This window comes from Cottoperca gobio, chromosome 5 (assembly GCF_900634415.1).
Source record: "Cottoperca gobio chromosome 5, fCotGob3.1, whole genome shotgun sequence".
In the NCBI taxonomy this organism is placed as follows: domain Eukaryota; kingdom Metazoa; phylum Chordata; class Actinopteri; order Perciformes; family Bovichtidae; genus Cottoperca; species Cottoperca gobio.
The window spans coordinates 13,812,964-13,832,745 of NC_041359.1; the positions used below are offsets into that span (position 1 = coordinate 13,812,964).

Genomic DNA, 19,782 nt, shown 5'->3' on the forward strand with positions numbered 1-19,782 from the left:
GGAAAATTAACCATATTCTGCTATTTAATCATATCTTTTTATGAAAAGGCCCCCCAGGAAATATGAAGCACTCGAAGCACATCAGAAACATAAAGGCTGGTTAGTCATTTCCACATGTTAATTCTATCAGTATGGAAACCCCCAGCCTCCCCCCGTCCCCTCCACATCTGCGGACAAAGCATGTGACATGTATCCATAAGAGGGAGATTCATGGCCCTCTTCATGCTGGACACATGTGATGCTTCCTCCCATATGGAGCCGAGCTGCACACTATGAGGAGGATGAGAGGAGTATGTGTCCTCATGGTTTGTGATGGTGGAGAGTAGGGGGGGGGGGGGCTTGTTAAGTGTCCTGAGAGAGACAGCTGTAGGGCATGAGTCCATTTTAGTCATTGGTTAATTGAAGCTTGATTACATCGCTTCCTTATGAAATAGAATAGCCAACAATTGCCCTGAATATTATTCATGCTCATAAAAGTTCTTCAAAAGAAAATTACTTCTTATCATTGACATTGTGGCAGTTTTGCTATTTTAGTGAATTAGGATGGGTCAGCCACTATAGAGTCTAACTAGTGTTGTCATCTGTAAGGGAGTCGCTATTCCCCAAAAGAGAATTCTGTTTTAACGCTTTGAGTTCTGCTCTTCAGGAGTGGTCCGTTTCTCATTCTCTCAAATAAATCAATGCTGTTTCAACATTGTCCTCTCAATCTGATGAAGGTACAGCTAGAGGAGAATTCCTCTTTCAAGTGCCAGGACTGGACTGTGTTGAAGTCACTTCAGCCTCAAAGCAAAGTTGTCTTCGTCCACCGACATCTACAGTATTTTATGTTTAGGTCAATTTTAATTGCATGGCTTTGCTACTTTGATGTCCCCATAAAGTTCTCCCACTTCAAATTCAGGGGTTAAATAATACTTAGTCACATGAGCTCGTAAAAAAACATTTGCAGCCGGATACTTTCATATGTTTGTGTTGCTATGTAAAACAAAACTTTATAAATATTAAATTCTGGCAAACTCCAAGTCAATGAATACAACGTTTTTTGTTATGTTATACAGTATAACATGCACGCATTGACAAGGTTAGTGTCGATGCAATATTTGATGGAGTTTCACTGAATGGGGTCTGCTGCACCAGGATGCCACTCAAGTGTTAAATGACACCTCTCATCACACACAGGTGCATTAAACAGGACTTGAGGAGTTTGAATTAGTGTTTTAGAGCTGATAAAAATAATTCTCAACAACTAAATTATTTGTCCTACTCTTTACACTTTTTTCAGAGAAGACTTCTTCCCTGATTCTCTCCATCCCTCCCTCCCTCCCCTCTCCTCTCTCCCCCCACCTCCCTCTCTTCCCTTGCATACAGCGTCCTCAGCAGCCTAGAGTTCGTTTGTTGTTTGACGTTGTGTGAGTGCTGCTTTGGGAGATAATGTGAGCCAGGACCTAGTTTAAAGGACAATGCTCCAGGGCGTTCCCTGCCTCTCCCACCCCCTCCCCTCACCCTCTCCTTCTCCTTTTTCCGCTCCCTCTCTACAGATAGATTACTTTATAAATAATAATAAAAAAGTAATTAATTCTCTCAACTTCTGAGCCCTCCAGCCTGTGGCGAAGTGAATGGGGGAGTGTAAATTGATACAATGTGCATCCTTTCAGATAAATAAATAGCACACTTGAAACACAAAAAGAGCCCTTTCATACCTCCCTAATTTCTTCAACAGTCAAATTACATTTTTTTTTGTCTGCGTGAATGTTCGACGAGATGTTCTTTGTTGGATTTCTTTCCAGAATAAAACAATGTGACTGAGACAGAGCTCAGAGAAACACTTTTGAGTGATACGAGAAAAAACAAAAACAAAAACAAACGGAAAAGAAATAGAGTGCAGATGTGCTATAACACCCTTTTTGTATTATTGAAGTTGTTGGTGTTATTGCACTTTAACAATTTAGTTAGCAATATTTAAATGTGCAGCATTTATGTTTTTTATACTCAGTATGCAGTATGAACTTAAAGTGCCTCAAATCTGCAACTTTTATAAATCATATAACAACTGTTTGTTCTCTTTAAAACACCTGACAAACTCTTACATTGCAGCAAAACAACACAAATTCATAAACGTAAAGAGCAGAAATGGAACAGGGAATATATGATAGCCTATAGAAAGAGGGCGAGGGGGGCAAAGAGGGAAGAGAAAGTGATACAGAGTGAGTGAGAGGAAAGTGGAGGCTTTGGGAAGTACAAAGACTCCTGTAGGACTGCGCTGGCCTGAGGGCTAGCCTGCCTGGAGAGCTGATAGGAGCCCCTTCTGTTCCATTCCCGGCGCCAGCGCCAACACACCCCACTCCACAAATACTCTTAATCTGCGCAAGACTGGATTAGTTCCTCTGTCACCGATAGCACCCTGTTCTGCCCAAATCAAAATGCCCCCAAGATGTACCTTTAAGTTAGGCAGAGGTCACCGGGGCAGACAGGGAAAAATGAGCACTCCACATGTCTGTAAGTTATCTGAGTGGTGCAGAATAGCATCTTGCACCTTAGCAGATCTGCCAGGCTGATACTCGCTTCAGCAGAGAGTGATTAAAGATCCACAGTGATGACACTGAATTTCAGATCAATATTTGAAGGCCAGTCCTGAGGGTGTGATTACAGGAAAAGAATATAATGTTTATTCTGTGAGTCGCACAGATCCAGTGTCTGCAAAGTGTCTGACTTTGAGAACTGCCAAAATATAAAATATAGACTTACAAAAATATATATATATATATATGAAAATAAAACATACAAATATTTATAAATATATATATAGGGAGAGAGGAATGTAGATAATCTCTTTGATAGCTTTGCTAAATGAAACTTTATTTTTCATTGCTTTAAATCTTCCTAAAAATCAAACATCTGATAATTTGAAACAATCAAACATGAAGTAATAAATAACAAATGAAAATATCAGGGACCCCCCCCACCCCAAGTCAGTTGACTTCTACCACAACGTCCCACCCTTCCCCCATCCCTCACAAGAGAGGGCCGGCCCAGCGGGCAGTAAGGCCCCTCATCTGAGCAGACAAAATGACTATTTAAAAATAACAGTGATTGCATAAATTGAATTAAAGCGTTTTGGTCACGGTGGAGGTGGCGCGAGGGGTGGCGTGGGGCCGCAGCAGACAGCCGGGATGGTGGCAGGCAGCAGATGACGGGCTCTGGCCTGCATGCCACTGCGTTAATTGGCTGCGGCACATTAATAAAAACTGAAAAGTGTCTTCCACCAGTGCCATAGGATGAAGAGACAGAGGCAGAATGAGAGGTAGAATAGGGAGGGGGTTGGAGCTCGAGGAAGAGAAATGGGCCTTTGAAGAATGTGGTGCGTATGGGGGGGGGGGGGGGGGGTTTGGGGTGGGGTGCTAATTGTGTTCAATTAATTGGCTGATTGGCACTGACAGAATCTGGGCACTGACAAGTCAGGCACAGATGAGGACGATTAGTGGCCACTGGAACAAGCTGTCACTCCTCACAACATGTTAGCTTTTCTGCGCCTGGCTGTGACTCTTCTCCCTGTGAAGCTGTTCATGCATACAAAGAAAGCTATAACAAGTGGGAAAAGGAATATTTATTTTAGGGTTGTCCATACCTTTTTTTCTCTCTCTCTCTTTGCAAATTTGTATTAAGCTAAATCCTCTGCAGCCCACTTTAGCTCATGCTAGTATAAGTGTTCAAGAAAGCACAGCTGTTCAAGCTGGAGGAAGGTCCCCCTCCCTCTTAAACATCCCTCAGTATAAGCTATAAACTTGGCCCCGTGCTAACCAGAGGTTAATATGCCGTCTATTGGACTGCAATTGGAGAACGTGTGGGGAGCAATCCTCTATTCTCTGCTAGTGATATGCTTGAGTAACTATGGGATGGATTCAGCCACTGGGAACAAGAGAGGCCCCTTCAAGGCCTGCGCACACACACACACACACACACACACACACACACACACACACACACACACACACACACACACACACACACACACACACACAGTCTTCAACTCTCCGCACCTTGCACCAACGCCTCTTCTAAATTAAACGGCAGATTTTCTGATTCCAGAAGAGTGGTTTCAGCGAGGTAGGGTCTGTCTGTGTGTGTGTGTGTGTGTGTGTGTGTGTGTGTGTGTGTGTGTGTGTGTGTGTGTGTGTGTGTGTGTGTGTGTGTGAGTGTGAGTGTGTGTGTGTGTGAGTGAGCAGCTCCAGAAGGAAAGCGAGGCGGATCGAGGGAGTGAAGAAGAAAAAAGGGGGGAGGAAGACGAGAAGGAGGAGGACGAGGGGAGGGTGCGGTGGGGGTTGTTTTCTAAAAACAGCAGGGGCCAGGCCTAGTGAAAAATGTCAGGTCAAATTGTTCTTGACAGTGTTAATATCTGCACCTCATAGCCATAATTACATGTAAATAAATAGTGAAATAGCTCTCAGCTGGAGACTGAGAGGGGAGAGCTGCTGCATGAGACAACCAGCTGAGGACCCGACCACCTCCCATATTCTCATCTTATTGTCAGGAGGTAGAAAGGAGGAGAGAGAAAGAGACATGTGCATTGAAGCATGCTGGCAATAGATACTCATATGTCTAGCATTTTTTTATTTTGTTTTAAAGGTTAAACTGAGAGTGTTAGATCAACTTTGCAAAAGGATCACGAGCACAGTGAAGTCCTCAGTGAAGTCAGGGACTAAGAAACCAATGAGGGACAAGCAGAAAGAGACAGAGGGAAGGAAAGACAGAATGAGAAAATGTGTGAGAGAGAAAAAGTCAGAGAGAGTATTAATCACAGCTATGCACCTGTCAGAGTGGCATCTGGAACTAAGAGGAACCACATGCAGCTGGACAACAACCCGAGACCTCCGGCTAGCTGGACAGGTCCACAGTGAACCAGCCCTCCTTCTTGCCCAGGCATCCCATAACCCCCTGCACCCTGAGCCTTGACCCCGGAGATAGGTCACCCATCGTATGTCCAACAGAGACTTCACCTGCCCAGCGGCCTGCTAACACACCCTGCATTATATTATTTATACTATTATTATTATTATTATTATTATTATTATTATTATTATTATTATTATTATTATTATTATTATTATTATTATACGATACATGTCACCTTCAAATTGTGTATGTATGAGGCTGTAAATCTCTCCTGATAAGCATGTGACACAGTGCATGTCTGTGCGTAATAGGTATTTTAGATAGGATCGATGTCTGTGCCTATACTTTAATAAAGGCAGTACCACTCTCCACCTTATAGGCATTTCAACTGCGTGGGACACACAGCATGTGAATCAGTCTCAGTCATTTTCCTCCTTAAATCCCCATCTTCTAGGATTTACTGAAATTCATATTGGCTGCCTCTGCAAGATAAATGTAAATCACATTCCCTTATATTTGTTATTTATCAGGATGCAGCAGCTCACTTTCTGCAGGAAATATCTCTCACCCGCACACAAACACCCTTGCATTTAAATAGCATTTTTATTGTCCGCCATAGCCTTTCATCTGGGCGCAGGGAGAAGAGCTGCCTCTCCAGGGGAGAGAGTTGGAGCAAGAGAGAAAGGTGGGGAGAGGGAGGGAGGGAAGGAGGGAGGGAGAGAGAGAGACAGAGAGAGAGAGAGAGAGAAAGAGAGAAAAGCACTATTGGCAAGGCATCATGGGATGACAAAAAGCCAAATGGAGGAAAGGAAGGTTGGTAGGTGAAAAATAGATTATAAATACACAAAGCTCCAACCAAAAATATTTTGGAATGGAAAAGAAAATGGCTTCACTTATGGGTGCTCGGGAGAGATGGAGTGAGCAACAAATGGCTCAGGTTTAAAAACGGATAGCAAATGAAGTCTACATGTAAAGCTGCAACTATGACCATGAAGCACTCCATGAGTGGCACTCTGTAAATGTTCATTAAGCTTTGAATTTAGAATAAGAAACAGTACTAGCAGTTATGTCATAATTCATAAAAGCCAGAGACCATGTAGGAATATGTTCCTGCAAGCTGCAGAAACAAACCAAGACATATTAAGATACAGATGACTAGGATCCAACGCAACACGAAGACGAGCACGATGTGTGCAGAGGCACATTTATGGTGTCACAGAAACAGAATCTTTCCTCAGAGTTCAAAACTGTTGCAAAACAACAGCAAACACTAATAATCTGAGCAGAAACAGTATAGCCAGTGGATATGATTTACAGTCCCTGGATTTTCTTGGCAGCTGCCAACAGCAGGTCTCTTTTTTCTGAAAGCCTCTTACATCTTTTTTTATACTTGCCAAATTGAAACAGTATTTGTTTTAATGGGAGTTCTAATTAACCAGTATGCATTCCCCCTCTTGCTCTGCGAGTGGCTCAGCTATGAATGCAGGCTATGTGCTCATCCCCTTTGATTTGTTGTCAGTGGAGCCTGCCAGCTGACACAGTGCCCGGTGAGAGGCTTAATGCCCAAGTTTTAATAATGTGGGGGACTACATGAATCTCCCCCTCTCATTGGTATTCAGGTGCAGAATGTCTTGTTAGAAGTCAGGGAGGGAGGCGGAATGAAGCCAGAGCTCCAGATTGTTCCGTACATTTTCCCCTCTCCATTTTTTTTTTTTTTTGGCAACGGCAGATCTTGCTTCTTAAAAATAATTCATCCCGTTTTTAAAAGAAGCGTCTGCGCTAGCTAATGGAAGAGCAGCAGCACAGTTTGGAGTCTCCCCTGGCTTATCTCTCTCAGACAGTTGTGGGGAGTCGCTGGTGAGCATGGTGTCAGCGTGCGTGGTACGGTGCAGCGCCGCGCGGGCAGGCAGGCCTGGGGACACAGATCAAAGGGAGGCAGGGGTGAGAGCCGCTCTGCCTCTGATCCCGTGTACGTGTGCGTGTGTGTGTGTGTGCGTGTGCGTGTGTGTGTGTGTGTGTGTGTGTGTGGAGGCCCGGCCCACTCACACAGCCCAAAGGCCCTCCTCAGATACACACACACACACACACACACACACACACACACACACACACACACACACACACACACACACACACATCCATGTCATTCCAAAACACACAACACTTTCATAAAACTGCAAAACAGAAAAAAAAAGTTCCTCACAAAACTTTGCAAACTTCCTTCATCAAAACAGAAATAAAATCTCTATCCGTCACACCTTTGACTTCCCACTCTCCTTATCACGTCTCCCTATCATTTTGAATAAGCCGTGAACACCATCAACAGCACATTTCCTACTCTCACTCTGCAATATAAATGCTTTTTGTTCTTATTATTCCCTGATGTCGTTATTTCTAGAAATTTCTCTGAGGAGTGAAACCCAAGCTCTGCCACTGAGCTCATCTTGCATGCTCTCAAGTCAGTGCAGTTGTTTTCTTTCCTCTCCCAGCAGGTGTCCCTGTCATGCAATAATGAGGAATTCAGCCAAAATGTCTTCCCACAAATGCAATGCCCATGAACACTGCTTCAAATAAGCATTTGAAAAGTATCTAATAGTCTCTTTAGAGTTTCACATTTCCAGGGTTTGTTGAAAATATATTCATATGACTTTGTTTTGGCTGTCAAAGCGTGCTCTCTTCAGTTATATGAAGGCTGCCTGTCCTGTTGTGTTCTAGTCAGAGTATGCAAAATACAGATTTATGAGGCCGAGACAAAGGCCAATTTCAAATGGTTTAAAAAGGGAAAATACCACAATGAAAAAGCAGACATGAGCTTAAATCTTCAGCTAAAGATAGATATAATACTAATGGTAAATAACACTGGAATGGCTGTCCTCCGTGCCCTTGCCTTTCCTTATTTCCAACACCTGCTGTGCCGCTAAATGAAACAAGACCAACAACAAAACACACTTCTGGTTTCATACCTTTTGCCCAGCCATGCACAGCTTCACTCTCACCACCCCTAATACACTGCCTCCTTCAACCAGCCAAACACGCTGTATATCCCACAATGACAGCAACCAGTTTGAGTGCGGACGGCTTTTCCACCGCCTGTAATGGGAAAATGTGTGCTGTCGGGATAGGTTATGGGATTGGAATGGACGCGAGCTCCTGTCGGGACTGCTGAACGCTGCAGGATTCCATTACAGACTTGGCACCTCGCCACATCAGCCCATTTACTGGGAATCAGAGAATTTTTGTCAATCTTTACAGCAACTGCTAGGCCATCAATGCCAGACACTTGAAGAAATAGCTTGCACATACCGATGCACAAGCATATCTCCAGCAAACAGATGCTGTCTGTAACTTACAATATCAAATTTTCATTTCCATCTCGATAGAGTCTCTTTGTGTTGCTCTTTTTCCATTACAGGGGAGGGAAAACAGGAGGGTGAAAACATGCGGTAAATCATGAAAAATAAACTGTGAGGTGTTGAACTTGTGTCAATACTTTTCCAAAGCTGAAACTGATTTGCCGTTTGATTGAAATTTGTTTAAATGCAAAGAGAAAACGAGGTCTGACTTGAACTTAGTGTTTTATTGTGTGAGTTTGTGTTGTGAGGTTTCTGTGGATAGCTGCATCTGTGTGGAGAGGGAGAGAGAGAGAGAGAGAGAGAGAGAGAGAGAGAGAGAGAGAGAGAGAGAGAGAGAGATGGGGGCTGCCCAGCCCAGCAGGACCCTGGACCACAGAGTGAACTCTGATTCTGCTGTCAGTGGGAACATTCATCTCCATGCTGAGAGACTGATAGGAATGCCACACAGCATTCTGCATGCATTCAATACATTTCAATTCTGTGCAGAGCAAACATGGTGTGACACTTCAAAAACATCTACACCACATGCATATGGCCATTTAAAAAATGGGAGAAGAATCCACAATGTCAATTCTAAATAAATAAATGAATTAAAAAATCAAATATTTCAGGTGGGTAAAAAAAAAGACTTTAATCAAAACCACTTGATAGAGTAATTGAATAGTGAAAATCCATGCTGTACAGTTGCCCAAAGGCTCCTGTCCTAATCCTCACTATGACAGGAACTGTTTAATATCCCAACACATTCTTGAATGCCTGTGAAGAGAGGGAGAGAAAGCGACAGTGTGCCCCATGCCAGTATTAGAGAGAGCCATTAATGAAAAAAAAGGGCTCCATGTTCCTGGTGTTTTTCTGCAGGTTTGCAGTGAGAGCATTAGCAGTTAAAGCCCCTGTGCCACGATTAACAATCAAACACGCTGTGAGCCTCCATGTTATCCTCCGTCGCTCCAGCAGGAGAGAAAATCTCTTTTTTGTCACAAAATCCTTAATTCTTTCTTCTCTGAAGAAAGAGGGTAATACCAAGAATGTTTCCAATCTGCTTTGAGAAATATTTGAAGAAGAAAAAAAAAAACTCCCAATAAAACACGTGTGAACGATGGGGTAATTGTGGACAAATGCAGCATTGAAATTCATTTTCAACTCTTTACACACCATTTCAATCTTATTTTCTGCCTGTTAACCACATCTTGTTTGTGAGGGTGGGCAAGACTGGCCAGTATTGATGGGTAATTGTGTATAATTCACTCCGTACACACGATTTGCATCAATACAAATCATTTTTCATTCTGTGCTACTTAAAGCTCAACCCTTACCACAGAGTCGCATTGTGCTGCTCATTAATGGAGGTGTCCAAAGAGGTTAACATGTGAAATCCGGCGCTTTTCACAAGCGGCAGGAGACAAATGTGCACATACTGTGTCACACATTAAGATGGCACAGAGGAGAAAGGGTAGAGTAGATATTTTAGGGATTAAAACTGCAATTAGGAAACCCAGAAACCTAAGTAGCCTGGGTAATGTTGGTATTTATCATGACAGGAGTGCAAAAGAGCACGGGAAGTGGCCAGCAGTATAAACCTACTAGAAAACCTCCCACGAAGAGAGCACACCGCCTCTGTCAATCAGTGCATAGAGCTGCCTGGAAATCATGCAGTGAAGTGATGGAGAAAATCTCTTCATAGCACTGGAGTCTTCCAGCTGCAGACAATTATGTGAAGAAGATTATGGGTCTACATTTATAAGCTTTAGCTAATTATTTCATCTGCATGTGTTCTCACTGTGCTGCGCAAGGATTTAGACGTCCCAGGAAAGTCGAAACCGCTGTTTGGAGCAGCTTGAGTACTTGCGGTACTATCAAGATGAATTTTAATTTGTTGATGTTAATCCAATTGTTTTACAAATGTAGCAATTTAGAGTAGCTAAAATAAATCCAGGGCTTTGTAAGTCGAACATAAAAGCCCACACTGGCAGTTATTTTCCAGAACATGCTGTTTCTGAATTTTAATTTCAGTCAAATACAATTACATATTCTGAACAGTGAGAGGAGGAGGAGGAGGAGGAGGAGGAGGAGGGGATGTAGACTCGTGAATGTGAACACTATATGTGGGAACATTATATATATATATGGAGGTAAAACTTGTTGAACTGACCTGTGGGGAGAGCCCGTTGCCCACAGAGTTCATGTGGTTGCTGGATGCTGAAGGGCTCATGAAAGTATCAGAGTAGCTGGAGAAGCCGTGGCGATTGGACGAGAGGCCATAAGCAGAGCTGCTGTCAGTCAGGCCTCCCTGGTGCATGGAGGATGGCGGCAGGGGCTGGGGTCTGTGCAATGTACTGCCAACGTCTGACACCAAGAACAACATAAACATGTAAGAGAGAATCGGAGGAAACACACATTTAAAATGATGTGCCGAAGCTAAATCCTCAAACAGCAGCCTCAAAGTCATACATTAAATGTCCTTCTTGAAAATTCATTCACAAAGAAAAAATATCTCTTTGCATTAAAAGTGTTGCAAAGGACAGAAGGGACCTGTTCTCGTAATGACCAAGAAAATAAGTGCAGACTTGTTTCTGTTCCACTGTGACAAAGATGTGATTGTAAACATAACTACTTGCTGCATGGGTCTTATATGCTGCACATGGTACATACATAATTTATAATTGTATTAACATGAACATGAAATATAGATGGCATACCACAAATAAATAGGGCTAATGTAATCTTTACCAAATTAGATTAAACTCAAAGTACAGTATGTATTCAGACGGAAATATGTTTTGACGGTCTTACCCTGCGATAGCGTGGTGCCGGGGTAGCCGGACTCTTGTAGCTGGTATGTTGGTAAATTTGGCATCCCTGTGGGGGGGAATCCTCCAGGAAGCAGGTGGTTAAAGGCCGCTAGCTGATTGGCCCCGGCCTGTTTGCGCCACCGAGCTCGCCTGTTGCTAAACCACACCTGAGAAGAAGAACACAAAACACGTTAAATGATTTGTTTTTACATTTTCAGCTTTGACTATTGAGCTACTGCAGGTTACAAGTTATTTTGTTTATTTTTAATTCACTTAAACTCCATATGTGTGTGCTCTGAGCATTTGACTGCGGTAGACTCTCAGTAGTGTCTGCCGACTCCTGACACCTGTGATTAATCTGCCAGTTAGTGTGAGTGCTGGTGCTGGTGGTAGTGGAGAGAGTCCCTGTGGGAGCTGCCATAGAGGCTCAGTGGTCCGTCCCTGTTGTTCTTAAGTGGCTGAAGCTGTGATCTGTGTAAACAGGCTGCCCTAAGCCCTCTTCAGAGGGGAGAAGTCATCTAAAGGTCAGAGGTAGTCCACTAGCCTCCACATCACACACCTCAAGTATGTTTGTGAAGCTAGTGGATGCTTTAAGCGAGGCTATCACTTCACTGGAGACGCAGACAAACATCAACTGCCATACTGCTGCTGTGAAGTTTTAATGCGGTTGTCTTTAAACGCTTTAAAAGTCAGTTTAAAGAGAAATAGTTTTTAACTTTAGAGTCAAGACACAGAGTACCAAGGCTGCAAATAGCAAAACGCTCACAAAATGAGCAGGACCAAAGCGCAGACACACACAATGTCAATTCCCTGAATGAAAAGGGGAACAAAATAGGACGCTTTTGAACCGCAAAGATTTACACATTTTAAAAAGGCTTCTGCTTCAACAAAACATGAATATAATCAGGCCCTTTTGAAAAGAGCCAGCAACCTGTTCCATTTAGCCAAGACAAGGCCCGGGCTTCACTGTGTGCTAAGGGTTGAAGGACATTGATCTATGCCTCGCACAGGCAATTCATCAGAGTTTAATACACTGTCAGCGCAGTTCATCTACTGTTGTGTTTCAAACGGCCCGGGCTATTGTGAGAGCACATGAAAGAGGGGGACAAAAGCCCCTCCATACGCCACTGAGAACAGTGGACACAAAGAGGGGGCGTCCCTTTTAAACAGGTCTTAAAGAGGGACACTTTCAAGGGGACTTACACAGCGACATACTCACTGCTTTTCGGGGGCTGCCTCTTTTTGTACACACAAACATACATATAAACTCGTATAGGCCTACAAGGGATCTCAGCCCAACGGAGATCTTAATTTGAATGTGTTTCTTTTTCCACACAGTCGCTGCCTCTGCAAAGACCAGGTGATTTTTTTTGTGTCTATAGATCGGTTTAGTGTTGAGCGCTGACTAGAAAGAAATGGGATGCAACAGGCGATGACTGTGTGGGGCAAACCTCTAACTGGAAAACCAACAGGAAATCTTTATCTCAAGCCTGATCGCTTCTAAAGACCCTGTTTGAATCATTCAATCAGCTATTCCAAAACAAATGTGGAGAGTGGCTCCAGTGAAATTTCTGCTATTGGGATGTAGTGGAGCGTGGTCCAAGGTCTGAACTAAGCTCCTACTGGGCCAGACAAACAGCTGCCTGGCCCAGGGGAGGGGGGCACAGGGGGCACACCCCTTTCTTCCACACACTCCCCATCACCCCACCCCGCAGTGCCACTTCACCTCCGACCTCATCCACTCACCCCACCCCTCTTTTATGTTCACTTTAACTTCCTTCCCCCGTTGTCATCCAAGCTTAGGAAGGAGGTGTTCCATCATTGCGTGACACAAAACACTTAAACGTTGAAGTCCGCTTTTTTGCTTTTACCACTTTCCTTTTGTCAGTGTTTCAGTTTCTCCTACTTTACTAATGTTTCCAGTGCTTACGTAAATGTATTTGCAGCCGTTTCTCCTCAATGTTAGACATTTCATTTTCAAAAATAATTTCTCTGACAAATATGATCTCAATGTTCTTAAAACTGTGGTTTAAATGTAAATCGTAAATGTATTATTGTTAATAAAACCTATCGTGAATACAGACTGTGTTTAAGCCTTCATGGAATTGAAATGTGTTTTGTAAAGGCAGTATGTCATTATGTCAGGGTGTTTCCTTCCTGATCTGTCTCTGTCTCCTTGAAAGTACATTCTGCTAAATTGTTTTGCAAATGTTTCTCTTCCGCACAAAGATTGTGGTTTTAGTTGCACTCTGTGTCTCAAGTCGCTTTTGATTTTTTCAATATTAAACCAAGACCTCAATCTTTCCTTAGCCCTGGCCAAGCGTCGCATATGGCTAAACATAACCGTAAAACAGTTCAGTAATCAACATGTTGCGATGTTTTCATATTATGTTAATAGAAAATATGAGCCAGCCTGTATTGTGTTTCTTTCTAAATCTACAGTAGACTTATTTCAAGGGGACACAACCCATCTAGCTCAGATAGAGGAAAGTCATGAAGGGTATCCTCATAATTTATTGGAATTTACAGTATTCACAGGATTGCTTCAACGTTAACTAAACCTACCTAAACTACCAAACAGGCTGCGGCTCTGTTCAGTTAGTGAGCACAAAAGCCGGGTGCAGTGTGTCCACTTTAATATATGTGCATGCATCGCTGACTATTGTCAGGCTCTCAGCACAGACTGGGATAAACATGTACACAAGTGGCGATGCACATGCACACGAATGCCCATACGCTATCACACACATGCATACATTACTTACACACATCCGCTCTCACATAGACTAACACACAGCCTGAAGCTGAGGATTTGAGCCTGCGCTCTGGAACCTGATCACAAAGTCACCTTGGACCATAGATTCTCCTCTGCTCTCTCCAATCCGGTTTAATTCTCTGCAGTACAGAGAGCTGCAGCGCTCCTCCATGTCTCTCCTATCTACCTACAAGTGTGAATTCATGTGGCTCACTTCTGTTTCCTTTTCACGGACTAAAAGCTTTCCTTCCATCCAGTGCACTTGGATACGTTTGCACTGCATCTCTGATGGGGAAGGTTTTGGGAGGCAGGGAGGATGGAAGAGCAGTAACCCATCTAACAGAAGTCAAGCTTAGCCCTGCTTGTGAAACAAAAGAAGAAGGCTTAGAGGAAGACATAGTTGGAGAATGGTGAAGGTTGTTTTAGAACACAACTAGAAGAGGGTCTAGTTGCAAAGCTCAAATCTAAAATCGGATAACACACATTCACAGTTTTCGTCCCCAGTTTGGTGGCTTGCATTGCTTCATTGCCTTTAATCTTTAGCCGATCAAGTGGAATTTTGCATTTTCTTATCGCTTATCAGTGATAATACGCACTCGCAAACATTGTAAACGTGTGACACTGCACTGCAGTAAAAATCTCTCTGTTGTTTCTCTTAAATAGGATCACTCATATTTCAGAATTTCCCGTTCAGACAATCCTCCATGAATTATTTTGTCACTGAATGTGTGACGCCTTTCAGGACCCAATTTGCAACATTCGGTAGATGAATACCAAGAGCCGAGATAATGACAAAACAAAATGTGCTGCTGACTTCATAGCCACAAAAACACAGAGGGGTGATGCAACCAGCCTCAACACACAAATCCTCTTCTGTCTCATACCACGCAATACCCCCCTCATCCTCCTTCCCCCTCCTTCCCCTCTTCTTTCCCCTCTCTCTCTCTGATTCCCTCCCTGCTTGCCTTCCAGACTGGCACTATGCTAATTAAAGTAGCTAGGAGTGTGAATTTGAGAGGAGAGTGGGATTAGCTTGATAAGTATCAGGAGTACAGAAGCACTGTACCAAAGTCATTTAAATTCTAATAATAAGAAACTGTTAGAACATTCACACTGATGCATTGCAACAATTTCTCCCCTACAATCTACACAAATCCTATTTATTCCTTTATGAAACATAAACCCATACTGGCGGGAATACAGTTGCCTGTTGGGTTTGGTTGTCACCACTCAGCTCCATTGTGATTTTCTCTCTTGCCGCTGGTACTCGACTGATATTATAACAATCAGGAAACTGTGTAGTACCTCCTGATACCTCCCTATGGGATTATATTTCCACTAGCTGCATTGAAAACTTGCATTGAATGTGCCTGTATTGGTCTGTCACATAAAGCTATGAAGACCAGTACGCAGTCTCCATATAGGTCTTCTCCCTGCGTTCATTCCATTGCATCAACAGGCCAGCACAAGCCACAGATAAAGAGAGAAACTTTTTACCAAATTGATTTGCACGCTTCGTAAAAAGCATTGCTTATACCTTATTAGATTCCACTAAGTATAATAGCTACATGCAGAATGTTTATTGGCAATGAAAGAGGATCTATGTGACAGATTCTGTAAAGCGAGCCGGAGGCGGCATGCTGAGATGATGAGCCGAGACTCAGGAGTCACTCTCTTAAAAAACTTCATTCTAAATAGAAGAGAACGTAATTTGCCTCATCTGTGAGTGCTGATTTACAGCGGCCCGCAGCCTATTGCCTGCAACCCCCTCCCCTCAGTGCTACCCCCACCCCACTCTGCAGAGGGAACGGACACAAGTGATGCCCTCTTCTCTAATAGCTTACAGAATGGCTCTGCCGCCTGCTCCTAAAACTGAGGGGTTATCAGATGGAAAGTGCCAGCTCAAACTGCATCAGCGAAGCACATGCTGAAGGTAGAATTGACAGGATCCCTTCCCACTGAGACAGCCTGGAACTAATTGCTGAGAGATACGGATCATATCCCACAATTTGTCAGTTGGGGTGATAAAACTATTGCAGGGCTCATGGTGGTGAAAGAGCGCTGGTAGCTCTGCTGAAAGGGGCAGCGGGGCTGATAAAGATGGATGGTGAAAGGGTCTTAAAATGGCAGGCGAGGGCAGACACAAGGGAGTAAGCTCTGTTTATGAGTTTAGGTTGTGAGTCAGCGCTAAGCCAAACACTCATCACTTCCACAAGAATCTAGCAGTTTAATTTACAACACAGCTTTGGGCTGCGGCGAATGAGTGCCGCTGCAGCCATGTTTTTGCGCCTCACAAGAACAGTTTATCTCTGAATCAAACCTGAAAAAACTGCTCTACACATTAACACCATGTTTAATGACACATTTATACAGTGAACCATGACTGCGGCCACAAATTTAAGTTAAAATATGAGTTTGCAGGAGCACCGACACCCCCTGCCTATACTCTCTGTCTCAGCCCCCGAACACTAGTTTGTCTGCGAACGACATCTGGAAGATGCGTCATTGCAGCTGTGCTGGAGAAGCTTTGCTCTCGGGCCAAAGGGTCTCCTCTCTCCTGCCCTGTGATGGGCCTTTTGGGCACCTATGTGAAAGCCCAGCTGCTGGACATTTTCAGAACACTCTGATGCAAACGCCCACATGCACACACTATCAAATTCACATTTAAACACATTTCTTCCAGATTTAGTTGATCTTGATTATCTAAGTATCATTTAAAAGGGTTAGATTTGAATGTTTGTGTGGTATTTCAAGTAGTCATTGAAAATCTGTTAGAAAACTTTAAGAACAATGATTCCTCAGACTTAAGTTATAGTTGGACCTACATCTTACTTCACCAAACTGCAGCGCAACTTTAGGCGTTATTTATTTTGGCTACCAGAGACCTCTTTCTTCGCAACCTTCTCAGAAAATTAAGTTTAAGATGACCTTTTGAGACTTTCAAAGCCTTTAAGAATTAGATTATGAGGCAAACAGCATTAACAAATTATAGCCATGACTCAAATTCCTCAGGTTTTCACATGACATCATTTAAGTCTATTATCTAACAGCAAACACACAGCAGTCACTCCGTCTGCTTTCTTGCTCTCACTTTCATGTTTAGATATTTTTGTCAAGTTCCAGAAATACAAAGGTGCTATTACAAGAATGGATTTTGTTTTTAAACTTGACGTGTTACTGTCCTCCGTGATGACTTTGAATTGAAAGTTACACATATCAGGATTGTACAAACACAACCTACGATCTGCACAATAAAACTTTACTTTTTAGGTATTTCTTGGTGATGCTTTCAGTAGTTCCACATTTACAAACTAATATATTGCCTTATAACAGCCATGAGAGAAATTTCTCCTCCCTTGAGTGAGGCATTAAACACTCAGACATATAAGACATCCTTGCTTGTTGGGGGGTTTCAAGATGGACAAAGACATGTGTGGAATTAGTTACCCCAACTGCATGTTTGTAGTGTGATGAACAGTTAGCATGCGGTGAGGAGTTTGGGGGGTTCAGAGGGAGTGTGAAGCACTATGGTAAGAGGAGAGGGGTGCCCCAGACTTTTTTTTTTTTTTTTTACTAGCGGCTGATTGATTAATGTTGTTGTCGGGGCATAGGGTCCCTGGAGAGGATGAGGAACCCTGTGTGATATGTGGAGGGTTTTACAAGCAGCGGCGAGCTTGAAAGTGATGGGATGAGATCCTGGCCAAAGGCCGAAATGAGAAATCCATCAGGAATGCATTCCCTTTCTCTCCTCTCCAGTTTTTTTCTCTCCCTCTCTTCGTCTTTGGAAGAACAGCTGCTGCTATAACTCTACTGTACATATCTTCCTTCAAACTTACATGCAACTGCAGCAGGGCACCCAGGCTGTCCGACAGACAGGTTCCTGAGTCTGAGGTGTGCAGATAGGAAGCTTTTCTCACGTCTCGAACATGAAGGCTAATGATAAGCAGGAAACTCCTTAACATGCACAGCACAATACGGTTAAAAGGGCAACATCCTCCTGACAGATTAGTAAAGCAGTGCTTTGGGTAAAATAAGGGCAAATTACGTTTTCAGAACATCAAACGTGATGCTTTTTGCCGTGGGTTTAGGGGAATTACGGTATTTGCTGTTCAGGCAGCGCAGATATCTGCGAGGCCTGCACAGGGTGGAACATAGTGTGAGCCTCTTTTTCTTCATGAGTCTACTACAGCACATTGGTTTTGGCAGGTGGAGTTTGTACAGTTAGCTTGAGTCTAATTACAAGTGTTTAAAGTGTTCATTTCCTTATTTTCCCTCTATCCATGCAGATTTCTTTATTTGTCCAGGTTTTGAGATAACCGTTTTTGAGATTTCTGCAGGGGAATTTTGTTCCAGAAAAGTCATTAGCAACTCAATGTGTTTGTTATTTAGGATGATCAACACACAACACAGTTTTCACTGAACGTTCTACTAAATAAATAGTCCCTATTAAGAGAGGAACAGGGACATTCGTTATTATTATTTATATGCTAATTATTCTAAAATCTCAGGGACGGATGTTTTAAAACCTGTACAAATTAATCTCTCATTTTCTGCATAGCTAAGTACCACCATATGTATGTATACGTTTTATTAATTTGGGTGGACCGACATGCAGGCATGCAACAGTACAATGCTTGTTCTCACTGGTACTGGTATGTCTAACCTGTACTCTGGCCTCTGTGAGTTTTGTCCTCTGAGCCAGCTCCTCTCTGGTGTAGATGTCTGGGTAATGTGTCCTTTCAAAAGCCTTCTCCAGCTCCTCCAGCTGCTCAGCGGTGAAGGTGGTGCGACTGCGTCTCTGCTTCCTCTTTAGGGGCAAGTCGGGCTCCGAATCTACATCTGAACCTTCGTCTGTGCGGTTAGCTGAGGTGAAAAGAAAAAGACAGAGGCCATCTTTGTGATCATGGAATGAAATCAACTTAAGGAGTGTTTTGTGTAAATTAAATGAGGGGTGTTTGTAGAAAATAGCATCAAATGTGAGCTGCAACTGATCAAGAAGGAGCTCTAACAGCATTATCTTGGAGCCTCTTTTGTTGCTCCAGAGAGCGGGCCTGGCAACACAGAGGATTCACATGACAGCTACTCCTCTCTGAATATACAACTGGGAGAATATTATCTTAATCTGTGGATATTTATTTAATATAGAGGAGGCCCTGATACACAATCCTGCCTCAGTAAGGGGCCCCAGAGGCTGTGAAGGCAGAGGGCTGAGGGGGAGCGGGGGTGTCGGTGGGTAGAGGGGTTAATCTGCACAGGCCACCTTGCTGCTCCTCACCCTGCTTTTCTCTCTCATTGGCCCAGGGCACACTGCTCATACACAGCTCAGCCAAAGTGTATAAAATAGAACACAATATCACACCAAAACCATTCAGTCCCATGTGTTTCCATCTGCTGTCATTAAATGAATTAGAACATATTTTACATTACTTTTTAGGCATTCAACTAAGCTGAATTTTTGCTCGAGGAATATAGATACAGCACAAAGCTGTACAATCCAGGCCGACAGGGAAATTTTTGACAGCAAATACGCATTACCATTGCACATTACCATTATAACTGAATTTAGAAAATTGCATCATTTTCACCTCCTCTGCATGTCTATTCAAACTACATGGCCCTTTTCATTTCATGTCATAAAATTCATATTTTCATAATTTCCTCATTGAGACATTGACAAGGCAGCGTGATGTGCCAGTGTTGCTCCAGGCCTAGTTGGATTGCATCATGCACAGTCCAGAAAGTGTGGGAGAGGGAAAATAAAGGGAGATATTGAAGGAGAGGGTGTATGAAGAGATTTCTGCTTTTGACAGAGGCCCTTCGCTATTCAGCTCCAATGAAAACTATAATGCTCACCTGAATGTCTCGCCCGGGTGAGTTGCTACCATCTAATTCATTGTTTTCCAGCTCCGATCTCTGTTTTTAGCTCACTCCAGTCAAATCTTTCAACATAAGTGGACAAAAGAATACTCAAACCTAGCCTCCAAATAACAACTGTGAG

The 19,782-nt window shown here is 43.1% G+C and overlaps 1 protein-coding gene across 3 annotated transcripts in view; it reads right to left on the reverse strand.

Annotated features, from left to right (window-relative positions):
• The window catches only part of pax7a (paired box 7a), a 45,020-nt gene that overhangs the window by 5,316 nt on the left and 19,922 nt on the right, over positions 1-19,782 (reverse strand). For all 3 annotated transcript variants that reach the window (XM_029431825.1, XM_029431824.1, XM_029431823.1), the window contains exons 5-7: positions 18,448-18,647; positions 11,031-11,196; positions 10,390-10,583 (exon numbers count right to left, since the gene is read on the reverse strand). In XM_029431825.1, coding sequence (XP_029287685.1) covers positions 10,390-10,583; positions 11,031-11,196; positions 18,448-18,647 — 560 coding nt within the window. The remainder of the gene's footprint in view (positions 1-10,389; positions 10,584-11,030; positions 11,197-18,447; positions 18,648-19,782) is intronic.